Source organism: Eutrigla gurnardus, assembly GCF_963514095.1.
Source record: "Eutrigla gurnardus genome assembly, chromosome: 9".
Classification (NCBI taxonomy): Eukaryota; Metazoa; Chordata; class Actinopteri; order Perciformes; family Triglidae; genus Eutrigla; species Eutrigla gurnardus.
In genome coordinates this window covers 29,948,962-29,968,385 of record NC_139923.1, presented here as the reverse complement: position 1 = coordinate 29,968,385, position 19,424 = coordinate 29,948,962, and the positions used below count along the sequence as shown (strand labels likewise).

General features: G+C 47.1%; 1 protein-coding gene across 2 annotated transcripts; it reads right to left on the bottom strand.

Moving 5' to 3' along the window:
• Window positions 1-709: 709 nt before the first annotated feature.
• On the bottom strand, window positions 710-19,295 carry tbc1d15 (TBC1 domain family, member 15). 2 transcript variants are annotated; one of them, XM_084017088.1, is made up of 17 exons: window positions 19,232-19,295; window positions 18,141-18,236; window positions 17,861-17,935; window positions 16,983-17,124; window positions 16,097-16,304; window positions 14,851-14,953; window positions 12,347-12,544; window positions 11,501-11,629; window positions 9,230-9,333; window positions 7,275-7,369; window positions 7,075-7,191; window positions 6,371-6,471; window positions 5,996-6,095; window positions 5,746-5,843; window positions 5,542-5,658; window positions 4,393-4,479; window positions 710-2,260 (listed from the first exon to the last, which is right to left on the bottom strand). In XM_084017088.1, the coding sequence occupies exons 1-17, from the start codon at window positions 19,253-19,255 to the stop codon at window positions 2,102-2,104; spliced, it is 1,953 nt and encodes a 650-aa protein (XP_083873214.1). In that variant the 5' UTR covers window positions 19,256-19,295; the 3' UTR covers window positions 710-2,101. The 2 variants fall into 2 exon arrangements, with proteins under 2 accessions (XP_083873214.1, XP_083873215.1); XM_084017089.1 differs by having other exon boundaries at window positions 12,347-12,541.
• Between the last annotated feature and the right edge of the window lie 129 nt (window positions 19,296-19,424).

Below are 19,424 nucleotides of genomic sequence, written 5' to 3'. Positions count from 1 at the left end.
TAATGCCAGATTTATTCATTTCAATACATTATTTCTGCTTCCATAATTTCAGTTGGATGTGATAGAAACCTGTTTTCAGAGCGTTTGTTTACGTTTGGTCTTGTTTGTCCTCAGCCAGTGTGGATGTCTCCGTCTCTGAGTGACGTCCGTCCTCACAAAGACGCCGCCGCCTCACTGAACGCCTCACTGATGGAGACGCGATAAGGCGGCGCAATCAGCCGCCGGCTCACACAATTTCCTGCCAAACAGGAAATGAAAGAGCAGCAAGACGACGGCAGGACGGCTTTGTTCCTCCACCTCCTTCACAGCAAATGTCTCCCATCAAAGGAGGAGGAGGAGGAGGAGGAGGGTGAAAGCAGCTGTCGTGACATTTGGAGACGAGTCTGACATTTTATTTCTGCAGAATTTAAATGAAACCAAATCATGTTTCAGATGTTCAGAATGTAAATATAATATATAAATAAATAAAAGTCGGTTTGTTTGGTTTAAATATAAATAATAATTATTCAAGCTGCTGAAGGTTGCTGCTTATCTGGAGTTGTCGTTGAATTATGGCCTTGATTTACTGATTATTTGGTCTTTGCACTTGAATATGATTTCAAACATTGTGGGTGTTTTATTTAATATCTATATTTGAGGTCTCAGAGCTGCAATCATCTTATCCTTAAGGTTTTGTGTTTTGAAACCAAGAAATGATCCACAAAACGTGTTGATATTTAACAAACCAGGTTTATTTCCCAAAATGCTGCACTGGTCCTTTAAGAGGAAGTAAATGAGCTTCGGAGTATAAAAACACAAATCAGCATGTCCATCACATGAGGGGACGTTACATCTTCTTTTATTCCACATTAGATGATTAATACTGCAGGAGTTAACGAGTTAGAATGGTTTGATCCGTCTCGTTAAACTTTGGACCTGATGAAACAGGAAGTCTAAAGCTCCATTCGGACCCTGCTGGGAGCTTCCTGGTCCTCCAGTCTGCTGGATCAGGTTCTTGGAGGAAGGTGCTGCTGCACTTTCAAAACAGCAGTTCTTACAGCAACCGGGCAGCCAATCAGATGGAGCAGGAGGCGGGCTTTACTACTGAACCACTTCCTTCCTGTTCTGATGGCGGTCGATGTGGCAGAATAACAATAAAAGGTAATTAGATGTTTTATATTAGGATTAACTCAGCTGTTGGGTGATGATGTCACCCCCTCACCACACAGGCTCATCAGCTGGTGGTGATGATGTCACACTTTGAAGGGAGGCGTTTTTGAATCCTGCTGAGATGCGTCTCGTGGACTTGTGGTCACGCCAGCTAGACCTCAGTGGTCTCCGGGACTAACACACCAGCCAGACCTCAGTGATCTCGAGGACTAACACGCCAGCTAGACCTCAGTGGTCTCGAGGACTAACATGCCAGCCAGACCTCAGTGGTCTCCGGGACTAACATGCCAGCCAGACCTCAGTGGTCTCGAGGACTAACACGCCAGCCAGACCCCAGTGGTCTCGAGGACTAACACGCCAGCCAGACCTCAGTGGTCTCGAGGACTAACACGCCAGCCAGACCTCAGTGGTCTCGAGGACTAACACGCCGACCCTGGAGCTGGAAGCTGTCATGACACGCATCATTAGAACTAAAGAACAAGCGACTCAAATGTGAAGAGACATGGAGATGCTAGTTGGGTTAGCATTAGCTGTTCTCCATGTGGTAGCATTAGCTGTGGATGGATCCACTAGATCCAGGATGAGAGGGGATCTCTGGACAGAAGTCACTCATGGAAGGCCAGGGTCCTACAGACGGAGGATGTACAGACGGAGGACCAGGGTCCTACAGACAGAGGACCAGGGTCCTACAGAAGGGGGACTAGGGTCCTACAGTCTAATGGAGGTCTGAATGGAGCTTTAGAGAACAGGAACCACTACCTGGATGAAAGAGAGAATATGGTCCAAGAAATTACAAAAATAAGAATAATTTTAAATCCTTTATACATCCTCTTCTTCTTCTGTGGTGTCGTGTCACACGGCACCAGTCTCTGCGGTTCTAGTCTCTGAGGTTCCAGTCTCTGTGGTTCCGGTCTCTGTGGTTCCGGTCTCTGTGGCACCAGTCTCTGCTTCACTACGATATGAAGGCCACCCGGCAGCCGTTGTGAGAGCTGCTTCCTCTCAAGAGTCCGTTGGAGCAGGCATCTGGTCTCTGAGGCGGCCTGAGAGCCGGAGAGGCACTGGAATCCTCCGGGTCCAGACCCAGGATGACGCCGATGGAGTAAGGCAGGTCCTGAGGAATGTGGACCACATGGTACACATCGTCATATCAACAGAAACATGTGACAGGAAAACAAACAAGGCTACACAATGTGTCATGTTATTAGTATTTTATGATAAATCTGGGAGTGAAAGCTACCGCTAGCATCTTAGCCAACTGCCCGATCAATAAACACTCATAAGATGACAATTTGGCCTCATATACATAAAACCAACAATAAGCATCAACATCATCACCCTAAGGACCTTAACGAGGCGTTTTGACACGTTGGGATGATTCAATTATTATGTATTAATTTGACAAATAAATGCTACATTCATGTGAAGTTAGCTAGCCTAGATGCCAGTTGTTAGCATCGTAGCACACATTTATAAAGTCACAGATTTGCGATTTCTTGAGGTTGGTTGTTCAACGGGATCTCATCTGTGAACCTGGATCAGTTCTATGAGGTATAACATGGAGGTTGGTTGTTCAACGGGATCTCATCTGTGAACCTGGATCAGTTTCTCCATTTCTCTGCCTTTATAACATGGAGCTCTTCAGTCACATGGACACTGATCCAGTGTTCATACTGGACAGTAAATACTATTTATCATATTACAGGTCTTCATCTCCACATGATCAAGTACCTTACAGGTGACATGTTTATCAATAAATAACAGGGGTGCAAACTCATCAGGGATGAAAAAGGTGACAAGGACCCAAACCCCCTCGCGGAATATATATATATATATATATATACACACACAATATATATATATACACACACACACATATATATATATATATACACACACATATATATATATATATATATATTGCATATGCTTCAATGTTATTCCTCTGCCTCACTGAAGGGGGCTGGCGAGAGCCTGGAAAATGGACTTCCCTTCCAGTGAAGGTATAAATAATGGGAGACCAATGCCAGGGCTAAAAGGTTTGCTTCAAACGACGGAACATAAAATAACTCGATCGACTCCTCACATTGAAAGACAAACTGCTTTGAAAATATTTGGAACCTCAAGAATAGATTTGACTCTGGACGAACGGAATAAATATTAGCAAGGGGAGGTAGGGGGCTTCTCACCCCTCATTCGCTAACATTACATCGATATCAGAGTAAGCCTTTGCTCCGTTGATTTTCCATTATTTATTTTAGGTTTTTTTTTTTAATGTGAAGGTATGGTAGGTACATTTAACGTTGTTTTCTCGCTTAGATTTTTCAAAGGTTCCTGAGAAATAGACACTGTACTATCCGATAACACCGTTATTGTAACCAGCAAAAATGGTTGTGATTTGCGATGCGTATGTCAGCGAACTGTCTGACATTAGCACGTTAGCCTACGTTAGAAAGCCTGATGGTACAGACACACCAACTCCGGCAGCAGACGTCAAGTCAACGGATCCCATTCATTGTCTATGTAGAGCAGGAGCTCCGCATGATGGATACGGCACGTCGAATTGACTGCCCTGTCGCCGTACGTGAATTTGCATAAAGTTCGATGGATTGAACTTTATGCAAATGCTGTCCGTCCAACGCAGTGCCGCCGGCTCCAGAAACTTCGTTCAAACTATCAAACTAGGCAGTGTTGATCAAATATGAATCCAGATTCTGTTACTGCACTACACATTTCCCGCCTCAAATGTTTTCAGAAACATGCTTTAGCGTGTAGTTTAACTGTAAAATGAGATCGTTTGTGGCCCGGCCGCCATGTTGGAAACGGCAGAGCAAAACTCAAGTCCCGCCCACTTCGCAGGACGTCTATCCAATTGATCCAACTTGAACACAGAACTGCCCACTCGCCGGTGCGTTCGACGGTCCGTTGCGTCGCTGCCGGAGTTGGTGTGTCTGTACCATGACGTTTTTGAAGCGTACCAACGTCACTCCTGTCTAGTACGGCATCAAGGCAGCTACAGACCCGAAGATGACATGATTACACGGGTTGGCCAAACGAACAAGCTTGGAATAAATATTTATGACAGCTTGCGTTCGCCGATTACTTGGACGCCCCCCCCCCCCCCCGAAATATTTTTATTGCAGATCTCCATGAATCACACAAATTACCTTTTTCGGAACAAAAACGGCGAATTTCGCCGAAAGGTGACAAGTTTGCATCCCTGAAATAATGTGTTATTGATCGTACCTTACAGGTCTTGATCTGCTGACTGATGCCTTCAGCCTTCTGAAGGATCTCCTCCACGTCCAGCTTCATGGAGAGTTCATTAATGTGCTGCAGACAACAACAGACAACAGACACACTGACGTCACTTTACTGCCACTCTCATGTTTCCATGGTCTCAACGTTTCATGCTTTCATTGTACCATGGTCTCATGGTTCCATGTTTTCATGGTTCCACGGTCTCATGGTACCATGTTTTCATGGTCTCATGCTCCCATGGTTCCATGGTGTCATGGTTCCATGTTTTCATGGTTCCATGGTCTCAACGTTTCATGCTTTCATGGTAACATGGTCTCATGGTTCCATGTTTTCATGGTCTCACAGTTTCATGCTCTCATGGCACCATGCTCTCATGGTTCCATGGTCTCACGGTCTCATGGTTCCATGTTTTCATGGTCTCACAGTTTCATGCTCTCATGGCACCATGCTCTCATGGTTCCATGGTCTCACGGTTTCATGGTTCCATGGACTCATGGTTTCACGGTCTCATGCTCTCATGGTTCCATGTTTTCACTGTCTCATAGTTTCATGGTCTCATGGTTCCATGGTCTCACGGTTTCATGGTTCCATGGTCTCACGGTTTCATGGTTCCATGGACTCATGGTTTCACGGTCTCATGCTCTCATGGTTCCATGTTTTCACTGTCTCATAGTTTCATGGTCTCATGGTTCCATGGTCTCACGGTTTCATGGTTCCATGGACTCATGGTTTCACGGTCTCATGCTCTCATGGTTCCATGTTTTCACTGTCTCATAGTTTCATGGTCTCATGGTTCCATGGTCTCACGGTTTCATGGTTCCATGGACTCATGGTTTCACGGTCTCATGCTCTCATGGTTCCATGTTTTCACTGTCTCATAGTTTCATGGTCTCATGGTTCCATGGTCTCACGGTTTCATAGTTTCATGCTCTCATGGTTTCATGGTTCCATGCTCTCATGGGTCCATGGTCTCACGGTTTCATGGTTCCATGGTCTCACGGTTCCATGCTCTCATGATTCCATGCTCTCACGGTTTCATGGTTCAATGGTCTCATGGTTCCATGGTACAATGGTTTCATGGTCTCATGATTCCACGATTCCATGGTTTCGCGCTTCCACGGTTCTAACAGACACCTTGAGGATTTCGTTGAAGCCGTAGTTCTCCTCCATGATCTTGTGTTTCTCAGAGTCCAGGATGGCACAGCAGACCAGCAGGTGGAAGTTTTGGCAGGGCAGACCGGTCCACATCACCTGAGGACACGTAGAAACAGGGGTTATCTGTCTGGTGAGTCCATGGATCCGGATCCAGATCCAGCAGCAGCAGTAGCAGCAGCTTACCTCCCAGAGTCGGAGGACGTCCTGGAAGCTGAGTTCTCTCTTGAATCTGATCAACAACCAGCGGAAACAGAAATACAGAAAACCTGAATCCTGAGACTCTGCAAAGAAAACAAAGGCTCATGTTGACGACTTCTTCTTGGAAACAGTCTCACCTCGGCTGTTCAACTTCATCCAACCATGACGGCACATTGTCTCATAAATATAATCTCAGAGAGAAAACTATGATAGAGTGGGACACTTAAAACTGTACCCAGGTAGTTCCAGAAGGACAAGTCCAGCAGTCTGAGCAGAGAACTGAGCTGGATCAACTGAGTCTTCATGCCTTGCATCTGCTCCTCAAAGTTCTGGTGCTGGAAAACAACAACAAGAAATACATGATGTCAACATCTCAAAAGCAGAACCAGGATGGACCGTTTAGGATCCAAGGGGACTACCTGAAGACAGGATCCTTCTGGACCCACTGTGTCCTAAAGCACTCACTGCTCACTATATACCCATGTCCTCTAAGTAGCCCCGTTTTTATCTCTGGATGTTAGAAGATTTCTTCATCTCCAACCATTTCCTGTAGATCTCAGCCAATCGTACCGTCATCACAGTAAAACCAGGAAGCAGCTGTTGGACTCACCATCTGGTCCATGAAGGAGACAAAACACCAGAAAGCGTCCACCTCGTTCTCCATCACGTAGAGGATCGGGGACAGCAGGTCACTCATCCCCTGGACGTACCCTGGAGACACAAACACCAGACTCAATCCTCCTCACAGGGACCAGACTCAGTCCTCCTCACAGGGAAAAGGATGCTGAAATAACTCCATAATGATGTTGATCAGTCTGGTTGATGGTGCTAGGCTACGCTAACATTGTAGCTGCTCCATCAACACTCCAAATAAGGTCATCTAGACATAAATACAGCAGAGACCTTGTTGTTTGGACCACAGACAGTCTCTGGTTCCTCCACATGGTCTGGTCTGGTCTCTGGACTAATGTGAGCTACTATCTAGACCTCTGGGGGACCACAGACAGTCTCTGGTTCCTCCACATGGTCTGGTCTGGTCTCTGGACTAATGTGAGCTACTATCTAGACCTCTGGGGGACCACAGACAGTCTCTGGTTCCTCCACATGGACTGGTCTGGTCTCTGGACTAATGTGAGCTACTATCTAGACCTCTGGGGGACCACAGACCCAGGATTCAGGACGCCAGGAGGACAATCTCAAAGCTGATTTTTTTACAGACACAGAGTGATGATAATTGATCACTCCAGTTGAAAAACTGCATTAGTGTCCTCGTCGATCACGTTATTGATTGATGGATGGATTTGATGGACTCACCCAGGTCAAAGTCGTACATGCAGTAGGTCATCAGGATGTCATGGAGGAGGACCAGACCAGGGTTATCAATACCTTCATAGAACCTGTTGCTTCTGTCTGTCCTGTTCACGTCCTTCTCTGCAGACAGGAGGATGGCATTAGGTTGTTTTATGACTTTTTACTAATCAATCAATCAATCAATCAATGAAGTGTGATGTCACCTATCAGGCTCCTGTAGTCTCTCAGTCTGGAGTTCCTCCTCTCTTGTTCCTCACTGACTGACTTCCACTGCAGCTTCATCCTGAAGTATTCATCACTGTCACACACACACACACACACAGGTTAATCAATCATTAAGTTCATTATCAATCAATATGATGAATGTTGATCCAGACTTTAGTCTATAAAGAAACAAATATCATTTACATGTTGATTAAATCAAAGTGACTCTTCTGTTAAGTCCAGCTAACTTAACCAAAGAAAAACAAATCATTAGATCTTAACAGATCAATAATCCTGACTCTATAATAATAAGTCAATAACTGCAAGGCCGGGCGGGGCAGAGCAGGGCTGGGTAGAGCGGGGCGGGGCAGCCCTGCTCTGCCCATTGGTTGCGGTCTACATGGCGGAAAGCCCCGCCTCCTCTCTGCAGACCTGCAAACTCTTCAGAGACAGAAAGGTGACGGTGACAGTGTCCCGGCCCGATTGCCTGTTGTACATAACACGACACACGCATGGCTTGATATTGTTTTGAAGGAGCGCCGTCTCTGCATATATTTCTAGTAAACACTCGACATCAGCGCATGTGAATACGAGCGGATCTGTGCGAGCAGGCAACGTGAGCGCAGCGGATTTTGGACGGAGACACACAGTGGCATTTTTATTAGAAAAGTACTGGTCCGGTTCCTTTCCGGTCCGGTCCGGTTCCGTTCCGGTCCGGTCCCACTCACACCACAAGTCTGAAGAGTGCAGCAGCTTATCAAAATACAGTGTCAACTTTCCGTGTTTTCAAAGTAGAAAGTGACATCGTGGTGGTTCAACGAGGCGGACGGTCATCAGAACAACATCAGGCGTGTAAAGTACACGAAGAAGAGCGTAGCGGGGGCGCGCGGTGAGGATAGTTGTCTACACTGCTGCCGAGATGAGAGAGGGCAGCTCATATCGGCCACTATACGGCCAGCATTTTTTAATGTTTTTTCCACTAAACAAGCCAGTAAATATTCCTTTGCGGGGGCCGGGGGCCGCCAATTGAATAGCCGGCCTACACAGCACGCACGCACGCACGCACCCCCCCCTTAAAAAAAACTCTCCGGTTCTATGCGATTCACGTGAATGAGTCCAATCGGCGATTGTAGCCGAAAAGCGACAAGTTTGCAGGCCTGTCTCTGGAGCTAAGCTCCGCCTCCTCTCTGGTGATGCCATTCAACACAAATTATTCTATGGTCAAACCCTCGTGAGTAACGTGAGGGGAAAATTGACTTTGTGCTTGGTCGGACCTCACAACACACTGAGCTCATGCTGCCACGTGATTGGCTGATGATACATTAGGACTAACGAGCAGCTGGACAGGTGTTCCTAATGGTGTAGACTATGGCTGCGTTTCGGATCGCATGCATTTGCTTCTATGCATGGAGACTTGAGAGGATCTGCCGGAACTCGTCATAAACACGTCAAGTTCCCACCACGTCAAGTCGGACACAGGTGCACTTCATGGACCTTTTTTTTTTTATTTAAACTTTATTAATAATTCTATACATAACAAAAACTGTCGCGCCAGGGGAAACTTCACGGACTTTGCACAAAGAATATGGCCTGCCCAGTGGCGCTGGCTTTCTTCGTCGCTGACGAGTTCGAGCCGAGGCATTTGAAGTCCTGTTGTTGACGGAGGCTGAGGAATTTTCTTACGTGGGAAATACCACGTGATAATTCTAACCAACTAGGGCAACGTTGAGGGGAGTGTCTTATGTCCGCACTTATTTCAGACCATCTGCAGAGAAAAGCATGCGGAGGGAGGTACCCTGGAGATACCGCGAGTTTTTAAAGTCATGTGACATGTCGCAAAGGGAAGTTATCACCAGCATTTGTGACGTTTTTTTCCCAGAATGCCTGGTTTTGCGAGGCAAATGCATGTGCATGCTTGATTCGAAACGCGCCTTATGTTAACGTGTAGTCCTACGTTTTGGCTCTCTGCAGGACTCTCCTCTCCTCCAGGGTGCTGTCCCAGGGGACATAACCCAACAGGAACTTCCAGGCTTCCTTCCTCACAGCGTGACAGAGGCCCTGTAGAGACAGACACCGTGAGACAGACACCGTGAGACAGACACTGTGAGACAGACACCGTGAGACAGACACTGTGAGACAGACACCGTGAGACAGAGGCCCTGTTGAGACAGACACCGTGAGACAGACAACGTGAGACAGAGCCCCTGTAGACACAGACAATGTGAGACAGACACCGTGAGACAGACACCGTGAGACAGAGGCCCTGTAGAGACAGACACCGTGAGACAGACAACGTGAGACAGAGGCTCTGTTGAGACAGACACCGTGAGACAGACAACGTGAGACAGAGCCCCTGTAGACACAGACAATGTGAGACAGACACCGTGAGACAGAGGCCCTGTAGAGACAGACACCGTGAGACAGAGGCCTTGTAGAGACAGACACCGTGAGACAGACAACATGAGACAGAGGCCTTGTAGACACAGACACCGTGAGACAGACAACGTGAGACAGACAACATGAGACAGAGGCCTTGTAGACACAGACACCGTGAGACAGACAACGTGAGACAGACAACATGAGACAGAGGCCTTGTAGACACAGACACCGTGAGACAAACAACGTGAGACAGAGGCCCTGTAGAGACAGACACCGTGAGACAGACACCGTGAGACAGAGGCCCTGTAGAGACAGACACCGTGAGACAGAGTCATGCATGTCTGCAAGACCACAAGCTAAAACTTTTAAAACGCTGGTTTTCTGAATGGAGTCTGGTTGATGGTGCTAGGCTATGCTAACACTGTAGCTGCTCCATCAACACTCCATATAAGGTCATCTAGACATAAATACAGCAGAGACCTTGTTGTTTGGACCACAGACAGTCTCTGGTTTCTCCACATAGTCTGGTCTGGTCTCTGGACTAATGTGAGGTACTATCTAGACCTCTGGGGGACCACAGACAGTCTCTGGTTCCTCCACATAGTCTGGTCTGGTGTCTGGACTAATGTGAGGTACTATCTAGACCTCTGGGGGACCACAGACAGTCTCTGGTTCCTCCACATAGTCTGGTCTGGTCTCTGGACTAATGTGAGCTACTATCTAGACCAGGGATGCCAGGGTGAAATTGGACAGGGGGCCAGATTATTTTCAAGTGAGACCTCAGGGGGCCGGATTACACTTTGGGACTGAAAAGGCCAAACATTGACTCAACACATGGATAGGTAGGCTGTTTGAAATTATTCATGAAGGCCTACACATCAAAAAGAAATTGCGTTGGCACCAAAATAGCCTCACAATGAGGCCTAAATGACATACATTACAAAGGAGGATGATTGACAGGCGCTCTCCTTCATACAATCACACTTCATGGCTGCACCTGATTGGACGATCGCTTTCACAGCTGTCCTGTCTGCTCCCGGATTTCAAACCGACCAACATGGCGGCTCGTTTGGAAACTTTCTCTTATTTTACAACAATAGTTCACCGAAACGTGTTTCTGAAAACATTTTAGGAGAGAAATAAGCTATGCAGTTGCTGAATCTGTCTTTATTTTAGATCGACAACATTCAGTTAAAAAGATTTTGGAGAGCTTGCGGGAGGCAGCGGCGCACCGTCTGTCCACACTCGCCGTGAGTCGAATGCATTGCAGGGCATACCGTAAATCCTTTAATATAGCCTCAGCCAAAATCTTCGCGACGCGAACCTGACAATGAATGGGAAGGGTGGAAATAACGCTGCCTGTCGACACTTGCCCTGGCCAATGTGACTGGCCGGTGATAGAATACAGGCCAGTATTACAGGATTTACGGTATATATTTACAAATATTCTACCCTTATCACCCGCCGGACCAGGCCCGACTGTACGTCGCATCCGGCCCGCGGGCCGTAACCCTGGCATCCCTGATCTAGACCTCTGGGAGACCACAGACAGTCTCTGGTTCCTCCACATAGTCTGGTTTGGTCTCTGGACTAATGTGAGCTACTATCTAGACCTCTGGGGGACCACAGACAGTCTCTGGTTCCTCCACATAGTCTGGTTTGGTCTCTTGACTAATGTGAGCTACTATCTAGACCTCTGGGAGACCACAGACAGTCTCTGGTTCCTCCACATAGTCTGGTCTGGTCTCTGGACTCATGTGGACTACTATCTAGACCTCTGGGGGACCACCGTGTTTGGTGGAAACACAGCATAAGATGAAGCCGTCCACGAATGAAGAGAACTCACTCCTCTGAAGATGTCTCGTTTGAGCAGAGGGATGTTGGTCATCCTCCCCTCTGGATCCTGGTGCCGGGTCCAGTCCTCCGCCGACAGCGCCGCCCTCCTGGTCACCTGAGGCCTCGTCCCCAGGTCCACCTGAGGGGACAACGTCAAAGTTGCTAACGAACATTTGGTTTGTGATAAACAGAAAATATAATAAATAGATATAAAAGTCAACATGTTGTCAGACCAAAAATGTCAACAATAATAGAAACAATATTAGTAGTAATAATAATAGTAATAATAACAATAATTGTAGAAATAATAATAATAGTAGTAATCATAGTAATAATAACACTAATCGTAATAATACAATTTTAGTAGTAATAATAATAGTAGTAGTAGCAATAATAATAATAATAGCAGTAGTAGTAGTAGTAATAATAACAATAGTGGCAATGTAGTAGTAGTAGTACTAACAATAATAGTAGGGAAAATAATAATAGTAGTAATATTATAGTAATATAATAAAAGTAATAATAGTAATATTTATAATAGTAATAATAACAATATCAATATTAAGCATAACAATAGTAGTAATAATAACAATAGTAATCATAGTAATAACAATAATAGTAATAATAAAAATAGTAATCATAGTAATAATAATAGTCGGAGTAATAGGGCATCCCCCCCCCACTTCTATGTTCTTACCTGTACCTTTGATCATAGCATAGTTGTACTTAAGGTATACTTGCTGAACAGCTACTACTTTAATACTTGTTTCTATTATTCACTCTTACTTTATCTGCAATGATATGTTGTGGTTTCTTTCTTTTGACAAAAGTCGAGAGAGCGAGAGCCTCGTCTCACCCTGGTGATGACCTCGAAGCCAGGCTCCTCCTGCTGGTTGATCTCGAGTCCCGGGATGACTTCCCCCAGCATGTGGGCCACCTCCTCTGGGGGGCGCTGGTGCTGCTCCTCCATCCCCCGGAACGTATCAAAGATGTAGTTGGTGACTTTGGAGAAGCCCCCCAGCGTGGTGACGTACGGGTCCTTCCTGAACTTCTGCTGGGAACAAACATCCAACAAAGGATAATTAACACAGAGGACCCTAGCATGAGGAAGACCAGGCAGCATGAGGAAGACCAGGCAGCATGAGGAAGATCAGGCAGCATGAGGAAGACCAGGCAGCATGAGGAAGACCAGGCAGCATGAGGAAGACCAGGCAGCATGAGGAAGACCAGGCAACAAGAGGAAGACCAGGCAGCATGAGGAAGACAAGGGAGAATGAGGAAGACCAGGCAACAAGAGGAAGACCAGGCAACAAGAGGAAGACCAGGCAGCATGAGGAAGACAAGGGGGAATGAGGAAGACCAGGCAGTATGAAGAAGACCAGGCAGCATGAGGAAGACAAGGGAGAATGAGGAAGACCAGGCAGCATGAGGAAGACCAGGCAGCATGAGGAAGACAAGGGAGAATGAGGAAGACAAGGGAGAATGATGAAGACCAGGCAGCATGAGGAAGACAAGGGAGAATGAGGAAGACAAGGGAGAATGATGAAGACCAGGCAGCATGAGGAAGACAAGGGAGAATGAGGAAGACAAGGGGGGATGAGGAAGACCAGGGAGAATGAGGAAGACCAGGGAGAATGAGGAAGACAAGGGAGAATGATGAAGACCAGGCAGCATGAGGAAGACAAGGGAGAATGAGGAAGACAAGGGGGGATGAGGAAGACCAGGGAGAATGAGGAAGACAAGGGAGAATGATGAAGACCAGGGAGAATGAGGAAGACAAGGGAGAATGAGGAAGACAATGGAGAATGAGGAAGACCAGGGAGAATGAGGAAGACAAGGGGGAATGAGGAAGACCAGGGAGAATGAGGAAGACAAGGGGGAATGAGGAAGACAAGGGAGAATGAGGAAGACAATGGAGAATGAGGAAGACAAGGGGGGATGAGGAAGACCAGGGAGAATGAGGAAGACAAGGGAGAATGATGAAGACCAGGGAGAATGAGGAAGACAAGGGAGAATGAGGAAGACAATGGAGAATGAGGAAGACCAGGGAGAATGAGGAAGACAAGGGGGAATGAGGAAGACCAGGGAGAATGAGGAAGACAAGGGGGAATGAGGAAGACCAGGGAGAATGAGGAAGACCAGGGAGAATGAGGAAGACAAGGGGGAATGAGGAAGACCAGGGAGAATGAGGAAGACAAGGGAGAATGAGGAAGACAAGGGGGAATGAGGAAGACCAGGGAGAATGAGGAAGACCAGGGAGAATGAGGAAGACAAGGGGGAATGAGGAAGACCAGGGAGAATGAGGAAGACAAGGGGGAATGAGGAAGACCAGGGAGAATGAGGAAGACAAGGGAGCATGAGGAAGACCAGGGAGAATGAGGAAGACCAGGCAGCATGAGGAATGCCAGGCAGCATGAGGAAGGCCAGGCAGCATGAGGAAGGCCAGGCAGCATGAGGAAGACCAGGCAGCATGAGGAAGGCCAGGCAGCATGAGGAAGGCCAGGCAGCATGAGGAAGACCAGGCAGCATGAGGAAGGCCAGGCAGCATGAGGAAGGCCAGGCAGCATGAGGAAGACCAGGCAGCATGAGGAAGACCAGGCAGCATGAGGAAGACCAGGGAGAATGAGGAAGACCAGGCAGCATGAGGAAGACCAGGGAGAATGAGGAAGACCAGGCAGCATGAGGAAGACCAGGGAGAATGTGGAAGGCCAGGCAGCATGAGGAAGACCAGGCAGCATGAGGAAGGCCAGGCAGCATGAGGAAGACCAGGAAGCATGAGGAAGACCAGGAAGCATGAGGAAGACCAGGGAGAATGAGGAAGACAAGGGAGAATGATGAAGACCAAGCAGCATGAGGAAGACAAGGGAGAATGAGGAAGACAAGGGAGAATGATGAAGACCAGGGAGAATGAGGAAGACCAGGGAGAATGAGGAAGACAAGGGAGAATGAGGAAGACAATGGAGAATGAGGAAGACCAGGGAGAATGAGGAAGACAAGGGGGAATGAGGAAGACCAGGGAGAATGAGGAAGACAAGGGAGAATGAGGAAGACCAGGGAGAATGAGGAAGACCAGTCAGCATGAGGAAGGCCAGGCAGCATGAGGAAGACCAGGCAGCATGAGGAAGACCAAGCAGAATGAGGAAGACCAGGCAGAATGAGGAAGACCAGGCAGCATGAGGAAGACCAGGCAGCATGAGGAAGACCAAGCAGAATGAGGAAGACCAGGCAGCATGAGGAAGACCAGGCAGCATGAGGAAGACAAGGGGGAATGAGGAAGACCAGGCAGCATGAGGAAGACCACGAAGCATGAGGAAGACCAGGCAGCATGAGGAAGAGGAGCAGCAAAAAGTTCCCTTTTACCTGAATGAGGCCAAAGTTGTGTTCGTCCAACAGGTTCTCGAAGGACTGGGACAGAGCTTTGTTTGGAGAGCTGACCAGCAGACAGGTTTCATCTTCTGGAGCCCTGAAGGTTCAATGAAACACACATTTACATCAAGTTTACTACATGAGGTCTGAACCAGCAGCTGAGTCACATATGGACCTGAACTAGAGCTGCAACAGTTCATCCAATCAATCAATCTGAAATTAACAACGTGACTCAGACTGCCAAATAAAATAAAGAAATAGGTGGCCATCTTGGATCTCTGCAGCCAATCAGCAGAGAGACAGGCAGCAGACAGACAGACAGGCAGCAGGACGTCACACTGGTGCTGCTGGTGTTACTGGTGTGGTTTCATTATGAATGGCTCTGATAAGAACTTTAATAACAGCTATCAGCAGTGAGATCTGTGGCTCCAGGATATCTGGTCCACAGAGGACGTGTCCTCACAGATGCTCAGTCTGGACATCATTTTACAGCCCAGTCCCACCCCCACAGGTAGAGCCGGTTACCCCCCCCGGTTCCGATCCCGGCTCCCCCAGTCTACGTGCCGTGCAGTTCCTGTCCTGCTGATCCAGGACCAGCTCAGAGCCGTTCTTGTCCTGCTTTAATCTGCTTCTAACTTCATGTATTGAGTCCATCCTTCTAGTTAGCTCTGCTAGCTAAATCCTGGACCTGGACCCAAACCGTCCTCTTGTGGACCCGTTCAGTCCGTTGTTAACATCAGGGTATCAGGATACTTTTCCAGGGTTCTGAGCCCACACTACAACAGACCCCCGTCAAAACTCCGTCAGACCTCCGTCAGACCTCCGTCAGACCCCAGTCAGACCCCAGTCAGACCCCCATCAGACCCCCGTCAAAATTCCGTCAGACCTCCGTCAGACCTCCGTCAGACCCCAGTCAGACCCCAGTCAGACCCCCATCAGACCCCCGTCAAAACTCCGTCAGACCTCCGTCAGACCCCAGTCAGACCCCAGTCAGACCCCAGTCAAAACTCCGTCAGACCCCAGTCAGACCCCCGTCAGACCCCCATCAGACCCCAGTCAAAACTCCGTCAGACCTCCGTCAGACCTCCGTCAGACCCCAGTCAGACCCCAGTCAGACCCCAGTCAAAACTCCGCCAGACCTCCGTCAGACCCCCATCAGACCCCCAGTCAGACTTTCAGCACATTTAAGTCACACTTTCATATCTTAAATTCATTGATTCAAATTTTGTGATGCACTCACTCGGTAAGCAGAGCAAACTTCCCCAGGCTGTCCAGGAAGTCTCTGCTGCCGCCCTGGTGGAAGTGCAGAGCAGGCAGGGGGGTGCAGGACTCCTTCAGTTTGAGGACCAGAAAGGTCCAGCCTTCCTCCTTCACAGTTATGGATCTGAGGTCCCCGACACTGAAGCTGAACGCCCCCCGGCTCCTCTCATGGCTGTGGTTCAGAGAGCCTGGCAGACCGGGAGCAGGGATCAGAGAACAGGTGATGCTTTAAACTCTGAATTCTTCATGTGGCATTATAAATATACATAGTGACTGCCCTCTAGTGGTTGGAACCTGGACATTGATATGATGACATGGAGCCAGTTAGCCTTGGAATCACTGAGTGCTAATGCTAACCGCTAGCATACACATATCACAGCCTTGTGTGTACATTCACAGAGATCTAGATAGTGGTCCCCCAGAGGTCTAGATAGTAGCTCACATTAGTCCAGAGACCAGACCAGACCAGACTATGTGGAGAACCAGAGACTGTCTGTGGTCCCCCAGAGGTCTAGATAGTAGCTCACATTAGTCCAGAGACCAGACCAGACTATGTGGAGGAACCAGAGACTGTCTGTGGTCCAAACAACAAGGTCTCTGCTGTATTTATGTCTAGATGACCTTATTTGGAGTGTTGATGGAGCAGCTACAATGTTAGCGTAGCCTAGCACCATCAACCAGACTCCATTCAGAGAATTGCATTGCAAAGGCTCTTATCATGGCGGCCACTTGTTTACTTCCGGGTCACTTCTATAGTGAGGAACCTTCCTCAGCAAATAGACTATTGGACCGCAGCCCAGGATCCAGATGTGGCGGGAGTGTTAGCTGTGTGTCTAACATGATTGAATGTTGTTTAAAGAACTCACTGTCTCCGTTTGTGCAGGTTCTCTTTCTGAAGGACATGGCGTTGACCATGTCCCACTCGGTCTCGTAGCTCTGCTGGGTCTCGAACAGCTGATGGGGCTTCTCATCTGAACCCTGGTCCCACTCCATGACTGAACTGGAGTCCTGATAAAACACACATACAGTCACTTTGAGCTTTTCTCCAACAGCACTTCTACTAGATATCTAGATGTCTATGGCGTTATATTTGTGTCACATTTATGAAGGAGCCATGTGAGATTTTGATCGCAGAAAAATATATTTTGCGGGCACAGAAATTATATTTTGAATTGCTAGCCATTCTGCCGGCTGGAAATCTAAAATCCCACTCGTTCGGCGTGTTATGGAAGCGTTGTGATTGGAGACGAAACAGCCAATCAGAATTGAGCTTCTCCAAGTCTCTGGTTGCTATTGTGGCACATTTGTAACGCTGTGCCAAGTTGAGCGAGCGTACAGACAAAGTTGAGCGTGCACAGAAGGGACAGATTTAGAGCACACGTGCAGCGGTCTGCAGCGCAGTGAGCATGAGTTTGAGAGAGGGCATGAGTAAAACTGAGTGAGAGTAATATATTTTTGCCTGCTCAAATGACATTATGTTTTGCTCGCGTATCATTTCTCTTCGAAATATAATTTCTGTGCTCGCAAAATATATTTTTCTGCGCTCAAAATCTCACATTGCTCCTTCATAAATGTGGCACAAATATAACGCCATAGATGTCAAGCTGTTGGCAGTTTCTACACCGGATTCAAACGATGAACCAGTGAAGCATGAAAGTGTGGTGCCCCCTGCTGGTCAGGGGTTAGTGCTGCTGGTAAGTTTTATGAATAGATATATATGGGTAGTATGCATAAAAATGTGTACCTTGCCAGCACACAGCATGTTTGATGGGTCGACTGTGTCATCCAGAGGTTTGTACTCCACGAAGACTTCAGCATCCTGAACATGTAGACAAACCAGCAAACCAGGAACCATCAGACACCACATGCTAAGGAACTCATTAATAACACCCATGTACACGTTAGCAACCAGGAGGAGAGGAGGACAACTCCGGTAGACAATCAGCATGGAGAGGCCTGTTCATGAGCTAATATATATATATATATATATATATATAGGCAGAGAGACTCGTGAACAGCTGTACCTTGTCAACGATCCGCAGTGATCCTGAAACCAGTAAATCCTGCTCGTCTTCATCGCTGCTCGCATGGATGAAGACTCCTTCGTGTTCAAATATGACCTGTGTGACAGACGTCATGTTAAAGTTCGTTTTTGGTTTAAACAAATTAATTATTCTCAATTAACTAATATATGATACTGATATTGTATGTTTCATACCAGCTCAATGTTGGTTTCAAAAAGGTGCAGGTGACTTTCTTAATATTACAGTTTGAATTGGATGAACAAAGTATGGTTCTTTTTTGTCTGACTGTTGGTCAAGCATTAATTTGGTCCATGTGGTCTCACTCGTATATCTGCAGATATTATTATAATTATTATTATTATGATAATAATAAACCAAGTGATCTGTCTCCACAGTTTGAACCTCTGTTTGACTGAACTCTCAATGTTTCTACTGTTTCTACTGTCTGCCAGCTGTGGTTGTCATGCCTCACAAAAAAAGTTATATTATATATAGTTATAGTTATATATATGAGTCAAGTCATATACTTGACTATATATATATATAGTCAAGACATATACTTGACTATATATATATATAGTCAAGTCATATACATATATATATAGTCAAGTCATATACTTGACTATATATATAGTCAAGTGTGTTCTTGTTGTAGTTCTGGACTACTGTTGACCTGTTACTCCTCAGGCCCAGGCTGTCAACAACGTCAGCTAGCTAAGTTAGCAACATGCCACACACACACACACACACACACACACACACACACACACACACACACACACACACACACACACACACACACACACACACACACACACACACACACACACACACACACACACACACACACACACACACACACACACACACACACACAAGGGTCTGAGGGCTGGTGATTTCTCTACAAATACAGCTAGCACCGCGGCTAACACTAGCTACCTGGAGCTAGCCGCTCCGCCGTTGAGCGAAGCGGCTCCTGTACAACATGTCCATCTACACGCACAACTACACGCACATCTATACGCACACAACACAGGTGAGCTGTGAACACGTCATCTAACCGTCCCCGCGCTTACAACAGGCAGGTTTACCTTCGGAGGAGAGTCCGTCGCCATGTCGCCGTCTCGCTCTCTGCTGATGACGTTGCCAGCTCACGTGCCTGTGAACTTCCAAAACAAAACTGACAAGTCAGCTTCCGGTGGTGATCTTTGTGACGCATGCGCACTGCGTACTGACATTTTCCGTCAAAAACCTAAACGTGGAATAAATACGTATGTATATATA